Source organism: Pyxicephalus adspersus, chromosome 7 (assembly GCF_032062135.1).
Source record: "Pyxicephalus adspersus chromosome 7, UCB_Pads_2.0, whole genome shotgun sequence".
NCBI lineage: Eukaryota > Metazoa > Chordata > Amphibia > Anura > Pyxicephalidae > Pyxicephalus > Pyxicephalus adspersus.
In genome coordinates, this window is record NC_092864.1 from 30,750,339 (window position 1) to 30,778,212 (window position 27,874).

Consider the following 27,874-nt stretch of genomic DNA (forward strand, 5'->3'; position numbering starts at 1 on the left):
AGCTGCAGCATTCTGCCATGGGCTCAGCCATGGTCCCAATGAATGAAAAGTTGAGAATTAATTTTTGCAAAATCAAGGAGCGGTTGCCAAAAATGTTACATGGTTGTTCTTTAAAGATTTGCACTGCTGCAGCCCCATGCAAATCTGCCCACAACTTGCGAACATGGTGTTACCTTCTGAAATGGTCCTCACTGCTATAAGACAATTGTAGCGTTGCTTCAATTTTGCTCTACATTACACAATCACTTCCCTTCCTATATGAGCGATTTTCTTTATTAAGCCACTGGGCATCCTAAAAGCTTAACATTGCTCCATAAGAAGCCCATATTTCTACCCTGTGCACCGTGTCTGCACCTCGGTGAAGTCGGAGGATTAAATGGCAGTACGGAGACTCTGGGCTCTGATCCATCAGCGATTAGCATTGTTGGCAAGACAAGAAGAGAACCTATGAAAGGCAGAGTGTTCCAGGTAGATTGTCCAGGAGGAAGGAGAAGCCAAACAATGCGAAGGAGTCTGGGACTGATGGGGAATAGGAAGGGGGGGTGATAGGAGAGGAAAGGAAGTGTCAGGTGAAGGAGAACCCAGATAACAATCCCAAAGAAAGTCAGATGGATGTTCTATGTAATGCATACATCAATTATAGAAAAATCACACTTCCTACATCCAGATACCTGATTGCTGTACTTCCATGCGGGTTATCATTGGTAGCTGGAATTCAAGCAACTAAATATCACCAATGTGTTCTTAAGATATTGTGAGAGCACCCAAAAAAACTCTGCTAACCCCCCTAAAAACGAATGCATACAACACAGTTCTTTTGCTTATGTTTAGATAATGTCTTTAGTCTGCTGCATGCAGGAAGAAGCATTCCTTCAGTCTTCTTTACTGTTCACACTGCAATCTATGTATTAATATTATCCATACAGATGGTGGCCTGGCTGAGATGTGAATCTGTAACCTAGCTCTGTAGAGGCCATAGTGCTTGCCAATGGGCCACCATGCTGCCCCACAAGGCAGGAGGTTGCAGCAGGAGCCATCCACCCCAGGCTTTAGAGGTCCAGCAGATGAAGAGGTCAGGCAACACATGGTGATATAAAGAAGCTGCCATGTTTTTAGGTCACTGGAGATTATCACTAACTCTGCAGGAAAAGAAGCACATTCACATTGGTCTTTGGTTCTTCCATCTTCATCCATTCTTCTTCTGGGTTTGCAGTCTTAAACCATCTTCATTGGCCCAGTCTTCACAGCCTCTTCTGCCATACAAAAACTTTTCATTATACAAAGTTGATTCCACTTAAAAAAAACTTTTTTGCCCCTTAGGGATTTTTCTTTTACTTATTCTAACCTGCCTAACAATTACAATGTATTATTATGTCAGTGCCAGCAGCTGCAAAATCAGTGATTGTTTTGAAGCTCATTCATTTGATTAATTAGGTAATATGAAATGCTCATTAAAAGGTAAAATACCAAAACCACCTTCAGTCTAGATGTTTCCCCTGCAGTTCTGTTTTCTGCCAGTCTGGTGTCCAGCATCCACTTTTTTTAGTCTTGAATGTACTGGACCTTCCCTAGTCTGTGATTGGACACTGAAAGAAAAGAAGTACACTGAGGAGCTCATCTCTCTGTCACTTCTCTCTCTCTTGCTGCCAGAATGCTTCTTGCTTGCAGAGGCTCTGATTGTCTTCTTGTGCTGCTTTTTTTCTCACTTGCTATAGAAAGACTTTAAAAGGCGGAAAATATCCCAAAAATCTGCATTCACCGCAAAATTCCCCTCCTTCTTGGTTCTGTTCCCTACAGAAAGTCCATTCTGCTGCAAGCCCTGTCTTCTTCTGGATTGAATAGTGACCTGTGATATTATGAGAATGGAAGAGAATGGAAATGACCCAGCTGGATTTAGTGTGTGTATAAAGGAAATTGTTTTATTTCAATGCTTTGAAGATGTGTCAAGCAAAAATAAATCTACCAACTGAAATCAGATTGCAATCTAATAATTTTTTGTTTTTTAATTTTGAACCTAAACGATTCACAGTTTACTTTTTTACCAGTACCAAAAATATTGCCTCGGCCCTCCTACAACACCACCATCTTCCCAAATCCTGCAGTTATTTATTGGGAGAACTTGATTTACTTACTTTACCCTATGAGTATTGTTGGTGAACAGCGCCACCTGCCGTCCATCCCTTAGACTGCACTCTCCAGATCTTTATTGTTTTAAAGTTGGTTTAAAGTGGACCTATCACCAAATTTGTAAAATTAGAAAAATGGGTGGCTATCCCTTGTTTGCGTTTTTTTTTGTTTTTAATACTTTTTAAAAAAAAATTGAGGAGATCTTTTTTCCCTCTCGCCAGAAAGAATAGAGATGCCAAAACGGCAATGGATTTGCTGCCTGATATTTTGTAGGGCCCTCTTGTGCCACTAAACAGCTCTGACCCATCAAGGTATGGACTCCATAAGACCTCTGTCCTTTAGTATTTGGCACCAAGACCTTGGGAGCCTTTTTTGCATCCTTGCTGCCATTTTTCTATAGTGCACCTTGCTGCCTTTCTCCAGGTGAAAACAACACCCGGCCAACCACATGGAAAAAAACATGATATACGAGACCAACGTCTTCTATTTCTCCATGATCCAGGCCTGATGCTCACATCGATTGTGGGTACGTTTTGCAGCTTTAGTAGCTTTTCTCTGAAATTGAACCAGACAGAGGAATCTTTCTCCACCCAATGGTGATGAACAAATACATACATGACTTAAGTCCAGCCTGTGTGCCAACCCCATGGCTGCCCCCATCGATACAGATTAGAAATTAGTGTAGACCTGGAATGATGGCAAGTGTGACACTGGCAAGATCACCAGGTGAAAATAATGGAGAAAATAAAACTAAGCTACCATATCTAAATGCCAGTAAGCTGCAATTTATAACATTTTTGGAGGTCCGGATGCATTTTAACAGAACAAAAGGGAGCCAATTGGAGAATCTCATTGTCAGGATTTATATATAGCCTAAACCACACAAACAGAGACCATGTAAAAGATTTTGTATTACAGTTTATTTTCAAGTTACTGGTATTAAGCATTAATTTGAAATGGTTAACGAGAATTATTTCAGTATAAAAAGTAAAAGGTCTGCGTTGCTTGTAGCTTCAGCTCTCATTTTCTTGCAGGAGGATAGAAAAGAAGAGCCCCCCGGTTGATCGATATGGCAGACGGCAGCATTCACCCTTTGCATTACTTGCCAGAACAGAAATCAACAAACATTGCACCCCCCTATGCACCAGCAGACAAGACAACTCAGGTCTGGTTTACTCCGCAGAATAGTGGCTGGCTTCGGATACTTTCTTGCCATCAGTGGTCTCGATGGTCTTAACAAGAACAATTTTCTTTGGGTTGGCTGGGTTGCGGGTCGGAGGAGAGGATTTCGTGTCAAAGTTCAGAAGATTGGCTGTAGACACAATGCTCGGTGAGAAATATCATACAATCAGGCCAATAATACAGAGCCGTGCCACAAAGGCAAATGTGCTTTATTTAAAGTTCAGATCCAAATTTGAGAATGTTTTCAGAAATAAATGAAAATATTAAAATGATCAGCAATACAATGCTATACAATATTATTATAATGTAACCATGGTCATGTCCAGGACTTTTCCTGCTCTCGGCCCTTTGCTTTCTTCCATCTGCCAAAAAAACTCATTGTCATCTGGTGTTCTGGCATTTTTTTACCTATAAGCAGATTTGTTTTTTCATTTTGTTCAGACACGTCTTTTTTTTTCTTGGGTTTCCATGCTCCACCCCTTTATATCCACCCCCATCCCTTTCTGGATCACCCAGGTTCTCCCATGATAGCCTATCTTCTCATGTCTTGGAGAGCTTTGATAAATTGGGGCAAGTGTGTTACTGTTGGTGTTGACATCACTGACCATTAAAGGGTAAATAGAAGGAAACAATAGTGCTGGTGGTACCCAGGGGGCAAAGCCCTTACACCTTTTACGTAGTACTGTGCTTAGTACTGTGCTCTGTAATGCGGAGCATCATTCAAATCAAATGGAGCAGAAAATTAAGCTTATTTGATTCCCTGAGCTGCTCTATATGACAACAATATATTGTTCCATAGTAATGCAAAGAAGCTAATTAGTAGGATAAGATCCAGAAAAATACAGACAATGAAAATTCAAATGCTCCATTATGCTGGTGGCCAGGACAGGGAGAAGCAACCTCTTACTTTGGTGGGCAGGAATAAAATGGCCTCCTATATTGGTGGTCAGCTAAGAATGGCCCCTATAGATGGGTGGACATTGGGAGGATGACCCTGTTACAGCTGTGATCATTAAGAATGGAATTTCTTTACAATAGTGATGAGATGGAAGAATGTTCCTTACATTGGTGATGAGGGAAAAAATGGCCTCCTTTATTGGTGGTCAGCTAACAGCCCCTTAGTTGGGTGGACAGTGGGGGGGAAGACCCTATTACAGCTGTAGTCATTGAGGGTAGAATTCTTTTACAATGGTAATCAGAAGGAAGCAATGTTTCCCACATTTGGTGGTCAGTGGGAAGAATGTTCCTTATGTTGACGTTCCTTACAGTGGTGGTCCGAGGAAAAAACATCCTATTACAATGGTGGTTAGTGGAAAGAACATTCCTCATATTGTTGGTCAGCGTTAGGAATGTTCCTTAGGTTCATGGTAAGTGGGAAGAATAATCCTTACATTGGTGGTTAGTAGAAAGAACATTCCTTATGTTAGTGATCATTGAGAAAAATGTTCTATATACTGAGGGTGAGGGGAAAATGGCCTCCTACATTGGTGGTAAGCTAAGGGCATCCTGGATGGGTGGATGTTGAGAGTAGAATTCCTTTACAATGCTAATTAAAAGGTGGGAAGGTGGGTAATTTGTGGTCATTGGGAAGAATGTTCCTTACATTGGGGGTCATTGGGAAGAATGTTCCTCACATTGGGGGTCATTGGGAAGAATGTTTCTCACATTGGTGGTTATTGGGAAGAATGTTCCTTACATTGGTGATCAATGAAAAAATGTTCCCTACAATGGTGGTCGGTCAAAATGTCCTTCACATTGTTGGTTAGTTGGAAGAACATTTCTCACATTGGCGGTCAGTTGGAAGAACATTCCTCTTTCTCTAGGAAAGTCCTTGAATTTTACATTATATTTCACAATGCCCACTTAATTCTCCACAGGCAGCACACAATGTTCTTGGGTCAATATGTCTTCCTGTGTTTTCTGGGAACATCAGCAACTATGCCAAAAATTTGCCCTTTCTGTTTTGTCAGATACCGGAGATGAAAATATTAGTTTGGATGGAGTTGGGTTTTAAATCCAGTGGTCTGCACACGAACTCCAGCCCTTACAGTTCCAACTGTCCTTGGGGGAGCTTAGTAGTTTGTGCTAGAAATCCAGACCTCTTAAAACTCAAAGGCAGAAAGACCTTGCTGTTACATGCCCCACCACCATCTGAATTATAACCTATGGGTGGACTTTCCCTAACTAAATATATAAATAAATAAAGCATGTGACTAATGTTCTCGTGTTATTTGTTTAGCACCTGGATTCTGATTTTATGTGTCCCGCACCTTTCTGTGAACTGGTTTTCGGTGAGCATGACCTCTTTAAATCTCTATAAATACATTCAAAAAGCCTCACCCACAAGTGAAACACAAACACTCCGGATAACACCCAGAAATAAAAAGCCCTAATAAACAGATCTTTGTGTAATCAGGGCCTGCAAACCCAAACAGAATAATATATACTGACACATTTGGCACCACAAATGTAGGTGTGTGTCCGCAGTAAGTACTTTTTTGGTTTAGATCCAGATTTCGGGCTAATGGAAGGCAATTAAAGTAAACCTTAAGCTCCATGTTCTCTCCTTCTCAGGGGGTTTCTGGTGGGCCCTATCCTCTGGGGGCCACTGTAATACTATAGGTTCCAGTATAGGGCTGGTAATTGTTCTTCCTTCCCTTGCTATGCTGAGTGGAGAGATCTGCTGCCCGCCAGATATAATATAAATCCAGTAGCAGGATGGAAGGTAGCTTTGCTGGAGCAGGTGCTTGTTGGGTAGGCGGTAGGTTTAGTGTGATGAGATGGTTGGCTATGTTATTGTGCTGGCTGGGGCTTGCTGTGCCTGCTTGGGAACGTAGGTTGTTGCTTTGACTGCGGGTGTTATTATGGTGTCTTGAAAGGTTAGTAGGTGAGGGATGTGGCTGTGCTGGCTGAGGATTATTGTGCTTGTGTTTATTGTCCTGTTTAAGGGTTTTGTGCTGGAGGTTATTGCTTTCCCTAACTGGGGTTTATTATTGCTGGCCCTGGCCCCAAGCATTTGCATTGTTTGTGGCTGTGAGTAGAGGGGCAGAGGTATGCATTGTGCCGATACACCTACTTTTATAACCAAACCTTTTTATATCATGGCACACAAAGACCCCCAGTACTCTTACTGATGCCCCCAAATCACCCCAACATACTTCCCACTTCTCTCTGGATCTGAGAATTGAGGTTAGAGGGATTTAGTTATGAACGACCTAGGAGCAACTTCCACCATCATGTCTGTGCAGATAAAATATATATTGTATATGGGAGATGTTTTCCCTATCTAATAAGAAAGCCCAGTACTAGCTTTGCACTGCCGCTCATGTAAATGACATATCTGGATACAACCATTTATATTAGGAAAGGAGGATGATTGTGTCATTTATTGTATATAGGTAATCTAGGATCTTGCTGCTTAAATCTTTCTAGCACTGCAGTAGACCAGCTATATAAAACCACTGAGTATTATTCTACTCACCAGATCTCTGCACTAAACAAGGATAAACATTACATATTTAAATTCTATATTTTAGATCTTTCCAACTTAAAATGTAACAAAAAAATCAAGCAATTGATGTTCATAAATATTTATAAATTATGGACTCACCCAGCTTGTCTATGGCGTTGCCCTGGGCACTGGTAGGATGGTTGTTCAGTCTGCAGGAGGAAGCACATGCTGGTTAAACATATTGATGCCCTGACTTCCACCTGCACATGGTTGGGGATCTTACAAGATCCATTCATTCTTTTGGATTTTGATGGAGCTGAACAAATACTAAACAGCATTTGTAATGAACAGTAAAATCTGTGCTATCACAATACCAGGCACTGTTCTATGCAGGGCATTTAAAGCCTAGTTGAATTATCAGCTGCAATAAAATCCTGGGGAATCAACACAAAAGCAGTGCAAAGTTTACAGCTTGAATGGAAAAATCTAACTGACTTAATAGGGAGCATATCAGACCTCTGCAGAGAGACCATCGCTTCACTACAAAGCAAATATCCTTCTCCGTAGCATTCTGGTATGGAAAAAATGTTTTGTTTGGATGCACTTGGAATGTATTTGGCTTTTTTACCTGCAGTTTTAATTGGGCTTTAAAGTAGGATTATGCCAAACTTTTGCAATAAACAAGAAAACAAATTCGTGCAGATGTGCTGCTCCTTTTTTTGCAGAATTTGGCTCACCTGGTCTCCTCTCCCTCCAGCAATTTGCGGTAGGTGGCGATTTCAATGTCCAGAGCCAGTTTGGTGTTCATCAGGTCCTGGTACTCTTTCACCTTGCGAGCCATGTCCTGCTTTGCTCTCCTTAGGGCCTCTTCCAGATCCTGAGCGTGGGATTTGGCATTCTGGACAGCCTGCTCACCGTGGTCCTCAGCCAGGGAAATGGAGTTCTCAAGATTTGCACGCTAAAAGGAGATGATCAGGAAGAAGACACAGAATCAGAGACTTACCATGAGCCTGTAGTTACTAACATTCAGTCATATAGACAGCTGTATACAGTAGAAGAGCAGAAAAAACCAATGCAAATTAAAGAATACACATAAAATATTTTTTTTTTACTTCTGATAAAACATTCAGTGACATTTAAAGGATGTGTCCACCTTCAGGACCTTAAATGTAAATGGTGCTCTTGGTATTTAGTTGTGTCAATGCCGCAAGCCGTAATAAGAATTTTAAGTGTACAAGTCTATTGTAAAGAACCATGTGCACAGAAACAAAAAGAAAGGAACAGAAGCTACTAGTAAAGGAATTTACTGAGAAACTTAGGGATCTGCCTCAGCCAGCCAACTATGAGCAAAGATTAGAACTATGAACATCCAAAGTACTTCTGAGTTGTTGTTATCGTCACACAGAGAGTTTCTTTGGAAGACAACATGGAGCTCAAACTCCAAGTGGTAATTGGGACTGGTTGGTCCCTAACAAACAAAGAAAAGGACGGGGGTTCAAACTTGCTTTAATTGCATATATACTGTACATAGGGCAAAGTGAAAGGTTGATAGCTCACCTCCTCTGTTACTGATACTTAACTTACTACTTAATAAAAGTCAGAAGTGGATTTAGGTGTAGCATTAGAGTTAGGGTTGAAGCTAGGTCTTTTACCAGAATCAGAGCTAGTTAGAGTTTGTACTAAAGGTAGGGTTTAAATAAGGTTTGGTACTAGAGTTAGGGTTAGGGTCCGTACTCAGGGTAGAGTTAAGGCTAAGGTAAGAACTAATGTTAGGGTTTGGGTTTGCACTGAAGTTAGAGTTAGGGCTAAGGTTTTATTTAGCATTAGGGTTAGGTTTTATACTAAAGGTAGGGTTAGGGCTAAGGTAAGAACTAGAGTTAGACATAGGAATCATACTAAAAGTAGGGTTAGCGCTAAGGTAAGATTAGTAGTTAGTACTAGAGTTAGGAATTTAGTAAAGTCCAGTACTAGTGTTAGGATTACAGTTAAGTTTAGCATTAATGTTTGGTTTTGTATCATTTGGGTTATTCATAGAGTTAGGGTCCGTTTTAAAGGTGAGATTGGAGTAACGGCAGGTGCTAGAGTTAAGGTTATAGTTAGCTTAGAGCTAGGATAGGTACTAGAATTAGGGTTCTTACTAAAGGTAGGGTTAGATTTAATTTTAAAGTTTGGGTTAGAGTTAAGTTTAGCACTAGAATTAGAATCAGGTTAAATTGAGTTAGGGTTGAAGTCAGGGGTGGTGCTCAGATTAAGGTTATGTTTCTGACTAGAGTTAAGAACCAAAGGGTTAGGAATAATGCTGGGGTTAGCGTCATAATAGAGCTACAATCAGGGTTGGCACTAACATTAAGTTTGGCATTTTTTGGGACAAGCATTGCTTCATGATAGTTAGAAAGAACTCCCCTATCATCACACCTGATTCTTCAGGCCCTCATTGTCATTGTTGACGCGTTGTATCATACGGTGTAGATCTGCCAGTTCATTCTTCAGGGCCTTCAGCTCGTCATTGGTGCGTTTAGACTGATTCATCATATCATCAATCTGCAAAAACAAAATATGGTGTGCAATAGGAGTTCCAGTTTTATTTTGGGGGTTCTGTGGCAAGAATCCTCAAGTATTGCAATTATTTATTAGGACAGTGGGGTCAGACACCCAGTGGAGGGAACCTGGGATTCTTCTATAGGGGGCACCAACAACTAGTAATGAACTATTTTTTTTTCTTTTTGCATACTTATTGTTTTCCTAAATCTCTAGACTTGTGTTTGAGTGCCACAGTGAAAGCTTTTTGATGGATGGGTCCATTACACCCTCCACCACTCACAGTATGTCCTCAGTCTTATGGATTGATTAAATTTAAGTCTGAGGACATCTAGTGGCCAAACTAAATTACTCCAAGAGACAGTATAGGAAAGTTGAATATTAAAGCCCAAGTTGGTGATAATTCCTTTAAAGTGGCAAAATATAATATATTACTCTTATCTTTTTATTGTCTCCTTAGCTGCCAGTCCCCCAACTATCATGGTGCACAAGGAGGAATCAGTGAGGGATAGGGGAATAAAAGCGCAGTACCTTACTCTTGTACCAGTGCTCGGCCTCCTGGCGGCTCCGGTCTGCCATTGTCTGGTACTGGGCCCGGACTTCCTCCATGATGTGCTTCATTTCCAAGTCTCGGTTGTTGTCCAGCTCCACCGTCACCTTGTCATTGTGGACCTGGGACTGGAGCTCATTTATTTCCTAAAAAGTCAACAGAATATTGGCTTTATGTAATATTTCTGTATTTATTATATTCCTTTTTATGTTGAATTATAAAAATGATAAAGCATTTTCAGATATGTAAATATGCAATTTACAGCCAGCTGATACAAGTAGCTCTAGCATCATCCCTATATGCGTCATAATATTTGACTTTTTTTATATCCTCATAACCCAGTCAAGTGAAGCAACATATCTTGGAAACCAGGCACGGCCTGACCCGAAAGCAGAAAAGACAGCTCCCTTGGTGGAGCATGTTATAGGTGGTGCTGTGGTGCAGAAATGTCCCCATTGTAGCAGTGCCATTATTTGCACTTCTGCTCCTCTTCCTCCACCTATTCTTTCAATTACCAGCTGTCAAATTGACAGCTGTAACTTGCCCTGTTTATCCATCATCTACAGCCTATAAAATGAAGCATCTGAAAGCAGAATTAAACCCAAAAACTAAAAAATAATTGCAACCAGGCAGGTCCTGTATTGCAGAAGGAACAGGTGACGTCTTTCTGCAATACAATTACTTTACCTGCCTAATTGCAATTTTTATTTTCACTCACCTGTCCCTGTTCTGTTGCAAGTGTTACCATTTTCCTGCTTCTTTTTATCCTTTTATCCATCTCTGCCTGTCTTGATTTGGCAGGAAGACATAAGCGCACAGAAGTTCATTCAGTCCCGGCAGCCGCAGAGCTGAGCATTGCTTAGCTCACCAATTTTTTACAGAACAGGACATTGATCAAGCCGGTAAGAATGCCTATTGCAGAAAGGATATCACCTGCCCTGTTCTACAATAAAGCCTTGCTTGATCCCAAATTTTGAAAGTGGAAGTTTAGTTCCCCTTTAAAAGAATGAAATACAATGTAACAATACTATTGTTACTTTGTATTTACATTGTTTCATTTATATGAATATTAAAAGAATGACTTTTATTCTGCTGTTGATGTTAGGTAAAGCCTATTATTAACATTCAGTTACCCCTAATCAGCCCTAAACACCTCCTTCCTACCCTTTTTCCCTTAGCTATTATTTTCCTGCTGATTTCTTTTTCACTTTTTCTAATCATTATTATATTTTCATTTGTATTATCCCAGCACTCCTGAACATTATTTTAAAATGTTTTTAACATCTTAAAAACTGTCCCTTTGCATGCCTGAGAACTACCAATCAGAACACAGATTACATTACCTCCTTATAAACCTGCTTCAGATACTCAATTTCATCCGTCAGACTCTCCAGCTTGGACTCATTATCCACCTTGTGCAGGTAAGTATCATCAAGATCCTATGAGACACAGATCAAGAATTTAGGTTTTTACAAAGTATTACAAAATATAGAGAACAAGTATCTGCTTCCAAAGGAGCTTACAGTCATTATGCCTTGATACAGTACTGTGAATGAAAATTATCACCCTAGAATAAGAGAATGTGCATTCAAAGCCCTGGAATCTCAGTGCTGCAAATGCTTGCAACTAAATAACTACAATACTGCACAAAGATACACAAATATTGCACCAGACAACTTACTTTCTTGGTTAATACAAAATCGTTTTCTAATTGGTTCCTTCGGTTAATTTCATCTTCATATCTGTAAAACAAGACCAGCAATCAGTGTGGGCATTACACAGAGGTGCACGTTACTAATATACAATATGGCAAAGCTCAGCAGTTACCGGCTCTTCAGCTCCTCCACCACAGCCTGCATGTTGTGCAGCTCGGCCTGCAGCTTGTCTTTCTCATGCAGCAATGCATCTATTTCCTGCTTCAGGTGGTTGCCGGAGGCCAATGTGATCTGGTCAATGTTGGACTTGTAGTTATCCTTTTCTTTCAGCAGCTTCAGCTGGGTCTTCAGGATCTTGTTCTGCCTCTCCAGCTGTCGTACCTAGAACGAAGGAGGTATCTGTTATTATCATCACAGAGGCTGCAAGATTATTTGAGGGGGTAACTAGTCAGAGTAGGCTGGGTGACCACCAGAGGACAAAGGGGGTCCAGAACTTTTTTGGCTAAACAGTGAATACATATTATATAAAATTGCTATGAAAAGTGTCCAGCCAAAACTTTATTCCTAATGTTTGATAGATTTGGAGACGGTTATAACCCCTCTTGGGTATTTATTGCTATCTGGGGTTTCTTTAGGCTGAGTTCACCTTTCCTCTTGTATTATTCTATGTCCATTAATATGCATTATGCCATGTGTTGCCTTAAGTCAGTCCATTAATTCAAAGCTGCATATATCTTTTTGAAAGCATTGTCAGCAAGGTGTGTTAGGTTGCAATTGGCACTGCAGTTCAGCTTTACCATGTAGTCAGCATCCCTTAAATTGGCTTTAAGCCATATTACGTAAATTCAGGGCATTTATGATTACTTCTTGGACCCCCTATTGGTCAGCTGAGGGTGACTTGAAGGTTACAATTCAGTGTATTTAAATGAATTTTAAGACCCCTGGACTGATTTAATGCTGCAGTGCAAAAGTTCACCTCTAGATGGAGCTAAGAGCACTTTTGAAGTGAAGCACTAATTATTATTAATATTATTATTATTATTATTATTATTAATAATAAACAGGATTTATATAGCGCCAACATATTATGCAGCGCTGTACATTAAATAGGTATTGCAAATGACAGACTAATACAGACAGTGATACAGGAGGAGAGGACCCTGCCCCGAAGACCTTACAATCTAGTAGGTGGGGGAATTTTACACACAATAGGATGGGACTAATTGAAGTTTTGCAGTAATCTAAATATGTAATCTATAAATCAATAAACAAAAATGCACTACCCATTGTACCCATCTCAATATAAAAAAAAAACTACAGACCCAATGACCCAGCGCTGCTTGTATTCCATTTTCAATGACACCTAGCATTATTCAACTCACTTCCTTTAAGCCCAGGGTGTCATTGCTCCACCCCAAACCAAATCTAAAAGAGAATGCTGCAGAGAACACATCTTCATTAGATAGCAATTGTTTTTTAGGTGTCAATGTGTGCTGTTGTATGGGGAGGGAGTCTGGAAAGCAATTATGATTTAGCAATAATTGCTAAATTGCTGCAATCGCTCACCTCATACATTCTGCACACTTAGGACCTGCAGCAGTTGTGGCCTAACAGGATAGCCAGAAATATTTATTAGGTCAAAAAAAATGTGAACCAATATTTTTATTTTTAAAAGGTTACCTGCACTTCTTCACTCTGTATTTTAGAAACATGTGTCCACTAGATGGCACTGCATGTTATTGTAACTTGGATGGGGAAGTACATTGGCTTCCCATTGGTGCCTTCTATATGAAAACTCAATATACATGCTTTTCTCAGGACGAAGTTCACCTTGTTGACCCAATACAAAGTCCATTGGTTGAAGAAGTTCCAGAAAGCTAGTTATAGAATTAAACCATAAGTGGTGCGGTGCATTAAAGATTGAGTGCCAGGGTGACTGCCAGGCAAGTAGCATTTTCTGAAAAGGTCAGCAATGGCTGTCTCAGGATGGGTTACCTTTACATGAGGGAAACCTGGGGGGCAGATATAGCGTCTTATCACATACTCGAGCTCTGCTTCCTTCTTTGCAACATTACACAATGGGCCTGATTTAATAAAGCTCTCCAAGACTTGAGAAGATAGACTATCATGGAAGAACTAATGGAGTGATCCAGCAAACCTGGAAATGGATTTCTTAAAAATAAAAGCTATAAATTTGCTATTAGTTGGCAATAGTTTTCAAATCAGGACCAGATCCCTCCAGGTTTGCTGTATCACCCATGTTTACCCATGATAGTCTATCTTCTCTAGCTTTGGAGGGCTTTAATAAATCAGGCTAATAGTTGCACCCAAATAATTGCACTGAGCCACTGCAAATATACAACTGAATGAAAAATATTTTAAAAATATGTATAAAAGTTGTAAAAAAGAAATAAGGTAAGCACTGTTATAATAGCTATATTAAATGCATGGCAATAATAAAAAATTTTGCCAAAATTACCTGATTTTGATGAACAGTTTAGAGAAATCTAAAATCAATATTTCTCTCATTTCTAGTTACAGGTTGATTTTCCTTATCAGATAATCCTGCAGGATCTCCAGCCCTAGGAGTCAGGTCAAATATACACAGAGATTATATAAATTCATAAACCTAAACAGAGCCAGTGCCCAGGTGAGTGGGGATTTGGCGCTGATTGGTCAGCAGGATAATATTTGGTTGGGCATATAAACAGGGAGGTTCCATGGACAGGGATTACGCCTGCTGTGTTTACCAAGCTCGCTGCTCACAATGGGCAGATAATGAAATAAGATTGTTCCATTATTTGCTGGGCTTCCACCTCTGTTTTCCCACCATTATTCCGTGTCCGCCCTCTGCCCAGAGTTATGCCAATCCCTCTCCTGTGGTTACAATGTCACACGGGTTCATAGTATGAGACGTGTTCCCAGGTCTGCCAGGAGCTCAGTGCCAGGCTGGGAAAATAAGCTGTGAATTTAATTAAAGAGATGCAAAGTAAATAACAGATGAGGACAGAAATCTGAGAAAAGTTTGTTAAGGGCGAAATATTGTAATGAGCATAATGCAATGCAAAGAACAAACTTAGGCCGGTGCTTGGCTGTTCTCCAAAAACCTAAAACCTGACTCTCATCAACATTTTTTATGTAAGTTCTGGATGTGTAAGTGCGGAAGAAATAATATAGGATGTCTCCTGGTCACTTGTCCTATCAATGAAACGGACGATGAACTTTTGATGTGGTTACCTCATGGCCGTGCTACATGTAGCACCTCTCCTGCAGCTCCCCGTAGGAAATAACGGGGGATCATAGTAAGTGGTTCAGTACCGCCTGCTGTTCAATATTGAAATTGTGAGACAACAAGTGGCTTTAAGGTGGCGACTGATGGGAGCCACCCAGAAATGCCTGTTTCCACTGAAACCTGTCTATCTGAACTTGCCTAAGGGACACATTATAAAGCAGCAGTATGGCTGCAGATATCTCACTGTACTTTATAGATTTTCCCTTCACTGTGAAACTTTCAGGACATATGGCAAGGCTTCCCTCCAATCACAGAGCTTGATAGGTCACATAACCGGTTTTCTTCATACCAAGCTGACTTCATACTGCTGCCCCAATGCTTATGAATAGGGGAGAAGCAGTGTGTATAGCAAAGCTAACTATGAAGGAGAAGTCTTGGAAATTTCCTTTCTCTTTTATATATATTCCCTATAGGGTGTCCACACACACACACAATCTGCAGGCACCACCCAATGTTGAAGTTATCAAGAAATCTGCACTGAAAAATGGGCATGGCAAGTGGGTACAAGGAGGCCTCAATCATTTAACTGGGATGCAACAGAGGAAAACAATTGTTTTATTTAAAAACATGGTAATTGTTTATGGTATAATTGAATGTAATTTCATTTGGATCTGCATTTACTTTGTGCCAGATCTTATCATAGACACTGTGCCCTGGCACTGACATAATATTCTTTATGTTCCATGTGGCCGGTAAGGGCAATTATTGTTTTTCCATCGTTACCCATTTGTACCTGTTTGGTATTAATAAAATTGAATCTCTGTTCATATTTAACAATGTCAATTATTATTAACATATAATTTTGCAACATCTTTATACAATGGGGGTCTCATAGCAAAACCATTACACAACCCCCAACCCCTAGGTCTTTCAGTTTCCCATCTCAGAGGTAGTTCCTATGTGTTAAGGGATACTAGCTGGTTTCTTATCAATTCTAAATGGGTGTTCAAATTATATAACATTGTAAAGACAAAGCAATATATTTTAGTTTTAGGAAGACTTAGACCCTGTGTTTAGCTTAAATTTTTGTGTCCCCGTTGGGTAGATTCACCCTATTTGTCCTGGTCTCTATTGTCAGTAAGACAGAAAACGACGAGGAATCCAAAATTGTCTCCAGAACAAGAGGTGAGAATCCTCCAATGTTCTCAGAAACTCCAATTTTAACAAGGGTAAATTGTATCCAAAATGCATTTGCCGAATGGTATTGTCAACACCACCGTATAACCAAACAGCCCTGAGCCCCCTGTGCTTCTGACCTTCATACGTGCTGCTTGGATGGAGTTATTCTTTTGCATCAGCATATCCACATGACAGCATATGGGTATATTCAATGTGTTACAATATACAGCAGTGTTTCTCAACTAGTGTTCAATAAATCTCCAGAGTTTCACCAGAGATTGATAGGGGTTCTACTTTGGACCTCCCAGGTTAGTTTAAGTGACACCAATGATCTTTTTGGCTATTTGTAAGGGTGACATTCTTCCTAATGGCCAGCAGTGTTAGAGGCATTCTTCGCAATGACCACCATGCAAATGTGCTTTGAGCTTTGACTTTTGTTATTGTCAGGGGTTCTCTAAAACCTGAAATATATTTTAAGGGTTCCCCCATGTCAAAAAGTTTGAGAATGGCTGATATAACACAAAACTCTTACCTTGTCTATAAAGTTGACAAATTGATTGTTTAACCCTTTAATCTGCTCCTTCTCCTCGTTCCTCATTTGGTGCAGTTTGGGGTCCACCTCCAGGTTAGGCAAGGAGGAGAGAAGGAAGGTGCTTGACCCTGGGGTTATTCGAGAAACGTTGAAGCCACTGCTAGCTCTCTGTAGCCCAGGTTGATAGCCTGTACTGGCCCGGAATACAGAGGGTCTTCCAGATAGAGAGCCATGGGAGCGACTGCTGAAGCCCCTGGTGGTGCCATAGCGGTTGTTGTACAGACTCATGGTGGTGGAGATACAAGAGAATGGATGAGGGTCTGGTGGATGAGGATGGAGCCCTGCAGCAATGAGATGTGAAGCTGTGACTCGAGCCACCTAGGCTCATGTGTCACCTGATAGTCTTTCCTTCTTGTTTATTGACACAATATTTGAATAGGTATTCTTCTTATGGAGGCTGGACTGGTTCCTGGCCCCTATCCCACTCCCAGGTGACACCGCCTTATCAGCAAATAACATTTGTCTACCCAGTGCTGGCGTTGGCAAGTCTCCATGGGACTTCACTGACATGGACCATCAATGATGACCACCACCTACAGTACCCCAAGACCCCAACTAGAAGAATACGTTTAGGCAAATCTGCCATAGGGGAAGCAGACGTTGCCTTTGTTTTTATTATTAGGCTGGCATTGCGGAGTGTTCAGCACTTTAATTTTGCATTGGCATATTTATTGCTAACTCAGACTCTATGGCATGCATGTAATCATGCATTCCCCCTTTCCTTGCCAACCCCAAATTCTTCATGTTTATTCCCTCGACAGCCAGAGACCATCTGCTGTCCAATAGCTAGGACTTGTTTCCCTGCAGTTTTGCATGCCAGGTATTCTGGTGTTTTAGCTGCTTATTTAGATGTAAGGCAGGACAGGCAGGATCATTTTATTTTTCAACAGGATATAGCAAGCTGGGGTTTGTAATTCGTTTTTTAGCTAAAGGTTTCAGATACCTGTGGAAAAAGCTTCATTTATCACCTGTACAAGGAGGCGGGGTCATACCTGAGACCGGCCATCCCACTCATTAAAATGACTGTATATGTACACAGCACTTGCTTGTATGCAAACACAGACAGTCACAGCTCTCTGTCCTGCATTCTTCATCTGCTGCAAGTGTTCGCACAGATTCAGGCTCACCATATCCATTGCCCTGTCCGTCTAGGTCTCTGCATTGGGTTGTTCCTGCTTATTCTTGATCCAGAGTCACCTAAGTACATCAGTGTCCATTTATTTCTTGTCTTTCCTCCATGTCTTTCCAAATGCCTTTAAGTGGCCCCAGTTGGAGGAGCAGTGCCTCCAGCCAGACTGGAGAGTACAGGTTGTCAGGGTCCAGGCTTCAAGCTCTGCGCTCTGGGATGGACCTACCCACCTTGAGGTCCACCATGGATTCCTCTCTCCTCAGCATACGCTCTGGTATGGACTCTCTGCACCAAAATAATCACCAAGAAGCCATGCAAGAGCTCAATGAGAGGTTGGCCGGCTACCTCCAACGTGTCCGGGGGCTGGAGGAAGAAAACCACAAATTGGAAGAGGAGATCGATGAGCTGTCGGCACAGAAGAACCCAGTGGCTCGAGACTGGGAGACATACCAGACGCCACTGCAGCAGCTCCGCAAACAAGTAAGTTAAAGTCATAAATGTCAGGTTGACCATAAAGAGGTAGATGGCCCTCCAAAATTTCAATAAACGGGGCAAAATGGATGAATGTCACCATTACTGGTAGCTGACATGGGTGACAAGTTCCAAACCCTATCGTGGACAATAGAAGTGGTCATCTTCTCTCATAATTAGGCCCCTTTGCAAAAGCCAAATGACTGTTAGGTTATTTCTGTAGGTCTTGGTGTGCTCCTACCCAATGGAGAACTACCATATCACTAAACATACCCAAAGGGAAACTTTGATCCTTCAGAATGGTTGAGTGATCTATGAGAGGCCAGGTTGGTCAAGTAAAGAGTTTACAAGAGTTTAGAACAGGAGAATTGTAACTTTAATGACGGTCAATGGTACCATGGGTTAAATAATAGAAAATGCACATTTTTCCGTGTATTCCCACATTCCAAAAATGGGCAGCATGATGGCTCAGAGGTTAGCACTCTGGCCTTTGCAGCACTAGGTCCCAGGTTTGAATCTCTGCCAGGACACTATCTGCATGGAGTTTGCAGGTTCTCCCCATATCTGTGTGGGTTTTCTCTTGGTACTCTGGTTTCCTCTTACATTCCAAAAACATGCAGTAAAATTAGTTGGCCTTCCCCCAAAACTGACCTTGGACTGTAATAAAGACATATGACTATAGTAGGGACATTAGATTGTGAGCCCCTTTGAAGGAAAGTTAGTGTGAACTATGGATTTTGTACAGAGCTGTGTAATATGATGGAGCTATATGAATAATAATGCAGTTAGGTTAATTGGTTCCCTCTAAAATTGACCATAGTCTGTTTTAGAGACATGTGAGCTCCTTTGATGGATAGCTCACATGACTATGGATTTGTACAGTGCTGTGTAATATGTCGACGCTATCTAAATACTGTGTAATATTAACAACAGGGAAGACCATAATCACTTTTCTATCTGTTTAGCTATGACATTTTTAAGAAAGGGATTTGTAATTCTTAACACTCATATTTAAAACAATGAAGAATTTATAAAAGTACATACAGGCCAATTCTATGTATTCCTAGGGAAAAAAATAAGAAAGCCAAAGGCTACCCATAAAGAGTGATTCTGTACAATGAGATTGGATTTTTTTGTATTGTGGGAAATGCCTTTAGAACTAAAGCTCGTGCCAAGCTAGGTTGACATATTTTCTGAATTCAAGAAAGCTTACATAAATAGTGTCCTTTGGGGGTGTTTCACCCATATCTGTGCTAAGATCCAACACCAATATGTTACAACTGTGCTTCTTGTAACACAGACCAGTTCATGCTGCTGTCCCTATTTGTGCAGGGTGCCTGGTCTTGTATCCGCCCCTTTATAGCATTCTGCAGGCAGCCTTTAATAGGTGGAGCTGCTTGGACCCTCCCACAGGTCTGCTTCCCGTACAGTTCAGTAATACACAACAAAAGGCAATGTCTGGGTTGCAAACCCATTTGATCCATGCAAAGAAAATCTTTTGTAGCTATTAAAGAATATTTTTGAAGAAAGAATTTTGTGCCCGGATTTAGCTTTATGAGCTCTCAGTTATATTCTGGAACATGGATGGTGTCAGGATCTGGACAGAGGGCACAGGGGGAATTGAAAAGAATCCATTGTCTTATAATAACTGGTTTGTCCAGGTGGTTGTTTGTTTTTCATTTCTGGGTTGAAGAACAACAAATGATTCGCACCACAATGGTGGAGAGAAGTGATCTCAGAGGCAGCTCTAGGGCAAGGCAGCGAGGGAAATTGCCGTATCAGATTCATTGTATTTTGCAAATCCAATATATTATTTTAGGAAACTTTGCAGTTTTTTTTTTATTTGGTTTAAATAGATAATTAGGGGAAATCTCCCCAGAATGAATGGTAAAACCCCACCTAATAGGGATACAGCAATTCTTTTGGGAAAGCAACAGAACCACCAGGTTTTTATTACTGATGATGTCCCCATTTGGCAGATTTCTTTTAGCTTCCTTTGCAAAAGATAAGTTTCAAATAATACAGAAAGTAATCCTAAGAATCAGTCCTTAGAATCAGTCCAACCATCATTAGCCTTGGAGTTATAGGAAGAGCCCAGTCTCTATGTGATAACTGTCTGGTGACTTAGCTCTCCAACAGGTTTGAGGTTTGAGGTTGAGGTTTTATGTCCAACTGCCATTGATTTTTGGCACATTTTAGACCCACTTTGCTCCTACCCCCTTGTCGTTTTTCGATCCAACCTAGCAAGTCCCTAGAACGCTCTTTAGTACTTAAAATTTGAGATATCTCCTGCACCCCACCTTGCCTTACCTTTGTTGCCACCAGAACTGCTTCTCTCCCCATTTAAGTCTACAGGAATGCAAATGTACAATGAATGCAACCATCAATCAATTTGCATGCTGGGATTGCCCATTTGCCCAGTACAAAGCCCATTCGCTCATGTCCCCGGGATACTTTGCCAAAGGTTCAGGAGCAAAGGCAAACTGCTGAGGCAGAGAACTACTAGGGCACCATATAAGGAGCCAATGGGCTACCGGCTGCCATATTTTTTAATACCAGTGCTCCTAGCATTGTGATCTATAGTACATACAGACATTACAGTCAGGAAAATAAATTAAGCATTAGGTAGTGTAGCTGCTGGGATTATTAAAAAAAAATATTTTGTAACAAGCTTATATTTATGCATTTATAAATTTCTTCAAATACACATTTGGGTGTGGCCATGTCACGGATCATTACAGGTTTTCTAAAGAGAAGGGGAAAAGCAGAAACTGTTTGCCTTCCCCCTCTCTCTCTTCCTCTCTCTGAACAAAACTCCCTATACAATACTGCAGGGAGAGCGGATATTACCTTAGGTGTGTGAATTTACACAAACCTGACTGCCTGAATCTCAAATTTTTTTTACTACCTCCAGGTGGATTCTCTAGAACACGTCCTGAAGGATACAGAAGATCACTACCAGGGCACCAAATAAGGGGCCAGGAGCCAATGGGCTACCGGCTGCCATATTTTATATAACCAGTGATGTCAGCATTGTGATCTGAATGTACATACAGACATAACGGTCACACTGGTAATAAACATTAAGTGGTGTAGCTCTGGGACTTTCCACATCTCTCAGCAAAGTCAAGTTTATTCTTAGCAGAAGATGGGAAATGTGACTTGTATGTAGCTGTAACAGTTTTTGTTTGCAGTTCTGGTTCCCAGTTTGCAATGTCTACGTTTGCCCTGGTTTACCAGAATTAGCACACTCCAAAATTTCAGAGTAAGGCAAAGGAGTGGTAGAACAACGCGTGCTGCAGGAGAATTTGGTGCATATAGGTGCAGAGTTTCCATTGGGTGGGATTTTGTACAGCTATCCTAGAAAATCAATAAACTTTTAGGAAAATGATGGCCAAGAAAACCTTGGCTTAATTTGTATTCCCACAAGCAACCATAGCACAGGGTCTGACAGTTAGTAAGATAGCAACAGTTCTACTTCAAGCCTTAGTCTCATCCAAGCAAAATAATGGGAGATAACTAAGAGGGGAAATGAAAAGATTTGACAGATTAGTCTTTGCAATCAAATATCAGTGAAATATACAATTCTTGCCCATGCTTGGTTGTGACAGGTTCATTCATTCAATACTTCTTCATTTATAGGTAGAAGATCTGAACATGGACAATGCCAAGCTCCTCTTGCAGATTGATAATGCCAGATTGGCAGCGGATGACTTTAAAGTAAAGTGAGTAATAATTATGCAAAATATTAGGCTGTTGTCCCAACTACCCCCATATATAAGTATTCAGATTTCCCCAGCAGTGCAGACCCCTCTCCCTGCCTATACATCAGTGCCGTGTGATTGCAGGTTGGAGGCAGAACAAGCCATATGTGATGGGGTGCAGAAGGACACGCAGGGCCTCCGTAAGATGATCGATGACACCAATTTCCTACGGATGAAACTGGAATCTGAAGTGGAAACGCTAAGGGAAGAGCTGGCCCATCTTAATCGGGATCACAAGGAAGTAAGTAATTGTTTTTACGGGAAGCTCAGTTACTTTTTATTTATTTGGTACATGACAAAGGATTCCCAGAGCACTGTGGGGTAGCTTAAGTGACAGCAACGCACGCTTTACTTCTCCTTCTGTCTGATTGAAACTTACTACTACCAGAATCAGGAGGAATCACTGCTATGTAATCTATGTAAACTTTTCCATATGCCAAAGTTTTTTCTTATCCTGCTTAGCCATGCTGGTGATTTAAACACACTTCTGCTAGCACCGCATTCGATTGAATGACACCACTGCTGTGTGCTACACCGTATAGAACACACGCTGGCTGGGGTTAGCAGGGTTAATGTTCCTTACACAGCACAATGTTTATTTAGAAGGTGTACAGAATTCTGCATCCGGACGAACCCACTCTGCTCATTTCCCTCTTCTGCGGCATTCAACCAGCAAGAAAATATTGACAGGGACATACATATGATAAAAGCTTTGTGTACAATTGTTATTAATTCATATTAAGGACAAAAAACATAACACACTTTAAAGGGCATATAAAGGCAGAGTAGGAAAGGATTCAATTTTATCATTTTATTGCTGTCCAACACTGTGTGAAGCAGCAAAGGACGCATTGTATTCCTCAAAATGCACCAAATTTATGCCAGGTGCTGTGTGTTGCGGTGTAATTGATTCTGAATGCTGTGCCAGTGCACTTTGCAGACCTGTGGTGAATCCCGCTGCAGTGCAAGGTGACACAAGTACTTTGCAGTGCTGTGCAAAGGTAAACAAAAACAATGCATGCATCTTTTTTTTAATACACTGCCAGGCAGAATAGGCTGCCTCAATTCACGGCACAGCAGCTGCACCCATCCTAACAGCTGCTGGTGCGTTGCACTAGTGCTCTGTAGTGAAGTGTCTGCACTTTACAGATTTTTCCGCATTTATGGATTTTGAAAGATGAAACAAATCTCCAGGAGAGTACAGAAGCAATCCTCGATCATGTAATGATTGCATACAACATCTAATACAATGTGGGGGTCAGAACAACCCCCCTTTAACAAATATTGGTCATGCATATGTGCAATATAAGCATTTCATTCTTTTACCTATTAAATATTTATTTATAAAAAGATTTCACATTGTACAAATGTATTTCTTTTCCATCATGAAGCCCTGATGAAAGAGGATTGGTCTAAGCCTCCGAAACGCGTTAGCTGTTTCTGATTAATCTAACGATAATTCTAGGCTTTTTTTGAGAATCCCTTGGTCTTTTTGCCTTCTGCTGAATGTTTTAAATCTATTGATGATATTGTATGACAGAAATAGTTCATACAAGACACAGATTGTTTAGAAATGTATGCAAATCGATACTCATTGTACAGAATTGTGAGCAATCCGTGTATCCTTGAAATGTAATCATAGCCCCCCCTGCTGTCTGTTACAGGAAGTGGCTGCCCTTCAAGCCCTCATCGCGAATAACAATGTGAAGATAGAGGTGGACGGCCCCAAGAAACACGACCTGAACGAGAGCATTGCTCAGATCCGCAGCCAGTATGAAAAGATGGCCGAGCAGAACCGTTTAGAGGCAGAAAACACCTACAAAACGAAAGTAAGGAATTCACCGAACGCAATTCATATCTCAAGTGGCCATGTGGCCCAATCACAATGTCAATTTTAGAATGCATATAAAACACTTGGACCCATTGTATATCCTGGATTTTTTAAAAACTGATGCAGCATACTGTGACTTTTTGATTTGTAAGATAATAAAATGAAGTTTTCATTTCTCCTTCTCAGTTTGACGCTTTGTCCCAGGAAGCGAACCTGAACACCAAATCTCTCGAACAGACTAAGAACGAGGTGGTGGATCTGCGCCGTCAGCTGCAAACTTTAGAAATGGAACGTCAGACCCTGCAGAAGACGGTTAGGTTTTGATTTGTGTCATGGAACCTAATCAAGGCAGTCGGTGGTTCTCAAGGCACTGCTGAACCACAAGTGTCAGCATGCCCAGCAGCCCATGGTTATCAGGGTTTGCTGAGATCAGTGGTACCACCAACACTGAAAAACAGCAAGTTATCTGCAGAGTCCCATTATTGTTTAATTCAGGGGTGGGCTGCCTGGGAACTGGGACAGTCCACCTATAAAGGACAATTATAAAGGCTTGGGAGCTGGAATGATTAAAAATGTGTTTTGTAACATAAGTTTATATTTATGCATTTACAAATTTCCTCAAATACGCATTTAAAACATGGTGTGTGTTTATGTCACAGGATAGACAGATCATTACAGGTTTTCTAAAGAGAAGGGAAAAAGCAGAAACTGATTGCCTTCTCTCTCTCTGATTGAAACTCCCTCTACAATACAGCAGGGAGGGCAGAGAGGCTTTCATGCATTACCTTAGGTGTGTGAATTTGTAAATACCTGACTGCGTGATTCTTAAACAATATTACTTCCTCCAGGTGGATTCTTTAGAACATGTCCTGAAGGATACAGAAGATCACTTCTCCTCCCAGTTAATGGATCTGAACCGAATGCTTGCTCGGCTACAAGATGAGCTGGCCGCCTGTCGTGCTGACATAGAACGCCAAGTCCGAGACTACGATGCTCTGCTGAACTTAAAGTCCAAGCTGGAGAATGAAATTCACGACTACCGAACGCTGCTGGAGGGCGTCACTGACAAGTGAGCAAAGGATATAGAATGGGAATTCTTAAATCACTATGGGCAGCCATGGGCAACGTTAAAATAATTGCAGAAGTCCTAACCCTCTTACTTTAGACTTGCCAATAAGTCATCCCCAGTCTTTGCACATCAAGCAGTTGGACTACCCCCCAGCCAAGACAGGTTTAGGTTAGGGAGAATTTGGCAGAATATCCACCATCTCTAGGTACAGGAATGCCGTACATTTGGTGGCCGAATTTGGTCACCAAGAGTGATGAAGGTCACCAAGAGTCTGCTAAGGGGTTGACCCCTCTACCTCCACCCAGAGGTCGACTCCTAGCATAACCCAGCCCATGTGACCAATTCTCCCAGTGTCATGTGACTACATACCATGTTACCAGCAAGAGCCCCTGCAGCAATCTCTTTTCCTAGGCTGCATCATATAAAATTAGAATCTTCCGCTTTATATACACAAACATGAATTCTGTGCATCCCGGGCTTCAACATGGTGCCAGGACTGTAATGTCATCAAGCAGGACCTGAGTTAGTGCCCATTACCTACCCCAGGAGACAGAGGGTTCCATTCATAAAGCCATCATTATAAAATTCTCTAAACAGTTGCTAGTGGGGAATCTTCCAGGTGTATATGTTTTTATTGGAAGTGATGATTTCTCCACCAGGGAATCTTTGGTGAATGTCAGATTCACTTCTTTATAAATAGACATATTGGATATTTTAGGCATTTTTCTTTAAAAGAAACCTGTCAAGTGAAGTATGGTGGTTGCCTTTCTTTTTTTTGTCCATTCTTGAAACTCATTTATGTCAAGTCAGAACTTCGGATCGATATTTTTTTTGCAGCTGAATACCTAAAAAAAAATAATTTTCCCAGGTTCAGCATTACAGCCAGATAATTAGCTTTTTAAAAAAAATATCATCACAGACTACATATATGTCATTCTTATCTTGAAATGGCGTTCTGTTATAAAAAAAAAAAAAAGTCACGTGACCTTTCTATTGCAGAGACGGACACGAGACCCCAGGACAAGGGGGTAAGTGACCTTCCGGTAAGCAGAAAAAGATGTTGTAAGATGCAATATGAAAAACATTTTGAGGGGTATTTATAATTTATTCCTGTTTTAGATTGTAATCACTTCGGGGCGGGGCAGGAGTCACTTTCTGTAATTTGCAACTCCTATTTAATCTACAGCACTGCGTAATATGTTGGCACTAAATAAATACTGTTTAACAATAATTCACCTATAACTTTTTTTTATACATATAACATTTCCCATTGTGACAGCTGTGCACTTTGATGAGTGGCCATTAGGCGGCAGAACGAGTCATTGTTTTAATAGAAACTGAAACAAGATATTAGAACACTTCTCAGCGAATTTCAGAGGAATGGACAGGGAAATAGTTTTTAAAGAGAGTCCATAGAGTCCATTTAGATCTACAAAGAAAACTTGATGAAGGTGTCACACATCAACATGCATTGCATTAAGAAGGAATAGGCTGGCAGCACACTGTAAAAAGCTTAAAAAAAAAAAAACCGTGTTACCACATGATACTACAATGGATCCTCTTTATCAGCCTCTTATAACAGAAAATCAGAGAGGAGGGCAGCATTAGGGCAAAAGTTGAAAGGGAGAGATGAGGGATGGGCTGCTGAACACCCTTCACTGTCCAATCACAGGCTGGGAGCAGGTGAAGTAGCTTCCTGTACAGCTGTCCAATCATAAATGAGCAGGAGTTGCAGTTTGCATTTATAGGTTTGGCTCAGCATAGCGTGAGCGAGTGTGTGAATGAGTTTTCTTCACTGTGGCACGCTGGCGGTTGAAGTATTTTTTATTTTGGTTTCAGCTGCTTTTGGAAGAAAATAGACTTTGTACAGCTTTTATTTTTTTTAGATAGTCCTGGAATCTAGTTATCGGATGACCACTGAAAGTTAAAGCGTACCTAAACTCAGAAATTTCACTTTACATAAAAGGCAACCCTTTTATGTAAAGTGAAAATTCTGGTGTTTTTTTTTTAAAAAAGGGTGCAGCACCGCCGCCTAATTCTCAACTGTCTAGGCGATCGAGAATGAATGGGAGCGTAAAGCCTCCCAGGATACCAATATTAAGCATCCCGGGAGGCTCTTGGGTGCTCCTTCTGTGCATCTCGGTCATGCACAGAGGGAGCCTTTTCACGCAAAATGAAAAATGTGCCGATTTCACGCATGCGCAGTGAGTTCGGCAAATTTTTTTTTCCCTCCTGTGTCACCTGATCTCGTGCCTAGGTCAGGTGACGTAGAATAAAGAACCAGGAAGAAGATGGCGGCACCTGCAGCCGGCTCTGGGACAACGCGGGACCTGATATAGGATATCCTGGAAGGATCGGACTGCCTTATGGGATTGAAGGTAAGTGTATTTTTCTTGCCAGTTTTCAGTTTAGATCCTCTTTAAGCCAGGTTTTAGGCAAATGCACACAGTGGCACAGAAAGCGATCTTACAGTCCTTGGCTGATCAGATGTTACATTGTGGGGTACACTGAGAATGGCCCATGGCCAAATATTGATTATTCAGTCAAAATTATTCGGTGGTGGGAGTAGGTGGAACTTACATCTTGATATTTTATAAACATAAAGGCTTCTAATTTATTGTGGTGATGGGTTACAGCTACTGATTTAGGAATTCTGACCGATCCCCTGTCTTGCAGCTCCAGGGACCATTCAGAAAGTGACAACAACCCACCAGGAGATCATTAACGGGAAAGTTGTCTCCTCCTCATCAAAGGAAGTTGTTAAATAAAACTACAGGAATGAAAATCTGAACTTCTGTAAATAAAAATTGCAACAATAATTTATGTGGTTTAATGACTTCTTTGTTCAGGGATTTCCAGTCCACAATTATTCTTGGTCTGTTATTCTGCACAGAGTTGCTGCAATACAATGAGTAATACGAACATGTTGTCATTTATAGAAATCCTTTGAATGACCCTGTGACCAGACTGAGGTAATATGTTAAATGTATTACTTGTTCAGAATAAATAAAACTTGATCACTTCTGAAACTATAGGTATTGTATATTAATTAATATTTAGTATATATAATAAACCTAGGGGTGAGCTGTACTGCACTGCTAGGT

General features: G+C 40.9%; 2 protein-coding genes across 3 annotated transcripts; one reads left to right on the forward strand and one right to left on the reverse strand.

The window, feature by feature from the left end:
- Positions 1 to 3,025: 3,025 nt before the first annotated feature.
- Positions 3,026 to 16,840, reverse strand: LOC140335391 (keratin, type II cytoskeletal 8-like). The gene is made up of 9 exons (XM_072417974.1): positions 16,447 to 16,840; positions 11,676 to 11,884; positions 11,530 to 11,590; positions 11,192 to 11,287; positions 9,830 to 9,994; positions 9,176 to 9,301; positions 7,498 to 7,718; positions 6,920 to 6,969; positions 3,026 to 3,439 (listed from the first exon to the last, which is right to left on the reverse strand). The coding sequence occupies exons 1-9, from the start codon at positions 16,732 to 16,734 to the stop codon at positions 3,300 to 3,302; spliced, it is 1,356 nt and encodes a 451-aa protein (XP_072274075.1). The 5' UTR covers positions 16,735 to 16,840; the 3' UTR covers positions 3,026 to 3,299.
- A 723-nt stretch (positions 16,841 to 17,563) lies between these two features.
- LOC140335392 (keratin, type I cytoskeletal 18-like) lies at positions 17,564 to 27,589 on the forward strand. Of its 2 annotated transcripts, none has more exons than XM_072417976.1 (8): positions 17,564 to 18,115; positions 21,749 to 21,831; positions 21,955 to 22,111; positions 23,535 to 23,699; positions 23,888 to 24,013; positions 24,550 to 24,770; positions 25,770 to 25,813; positions 27,447 to 27,589. In XM_072417976.1, exons 1-7 carry the CDS (start codon positions 17,744 to 17,746, stop codon positions 25,804 to 25,806), a joined length of 1,161 nt encoding a protein of 386 aa, XP_072274077.1. In that variant the 5' UTR covers positions 17,564 to 17,743; the 3' UTR covers positions 25,807 to 25,813; positions 27,447 to 27,589. The 2 variants fall into 2 exon arrangements, with proteins under 2 accessions (XP_072274077.1, XP_072274076.1); XM_072417975.1 differs by having other exon boundaries at positions 25,770 to 25,798.
- Positions 27,590 to 27,874: the final 285 nt, after the last annotated feature.

What these genes read in the sequence shown, in the direction of transcription:
- LOC140335391 (XM_072417974.1), bottom strand. Translation starts at nt 16,734, where the DNA reads ATGAGTCTGTACAACAACCGCTATGGCACCACCAGGGGCTTCAGCAGT. An exon ending in ATGAGGGCCTGAAGAATCAG is followed by an intron (nt 7,719 to 9,175) that starts GTGTGATGATAG and finishes ATCTCCTTTTAG; the next exon opens with CGTGCAAATCTTGAGAACTC. An exon ending in CAACGCCATAGACAAGCTGG is followed by an intron (nt 3,440 to 6,919) that starts GTGAGTCCATAA and finishes TTGTGTCTACAG; the next exon opens with CCAATCTTCTGAACTTTGAC.
- LOC140335392 (XM_072417975.1), top strand. Translation starts at nt 17,744, where the DNA reads ATGTCTTTCCAAATGCCTTTAAGTGGCCCCAGTTGGAGGAGCAGTGCC. An exon ending in TGCAGCAGCTCCGCAAACAA is followed by an intron (nt 18,116 to 21,748) that starts GTAAGTTAAAGT and finishes CTTCATTTATAG; the next exon opens with GTAGAAGATCTGAACATGGA. An exon ending in CTGGAGGGCGTCACTGACAA is followed by an intron (nt 24,771 to 25,769) that starts GTGAGCAAAGGA and finishes TTTCTATTGCAG; the next exon opens with AGACGGACACGAGACCCCAG.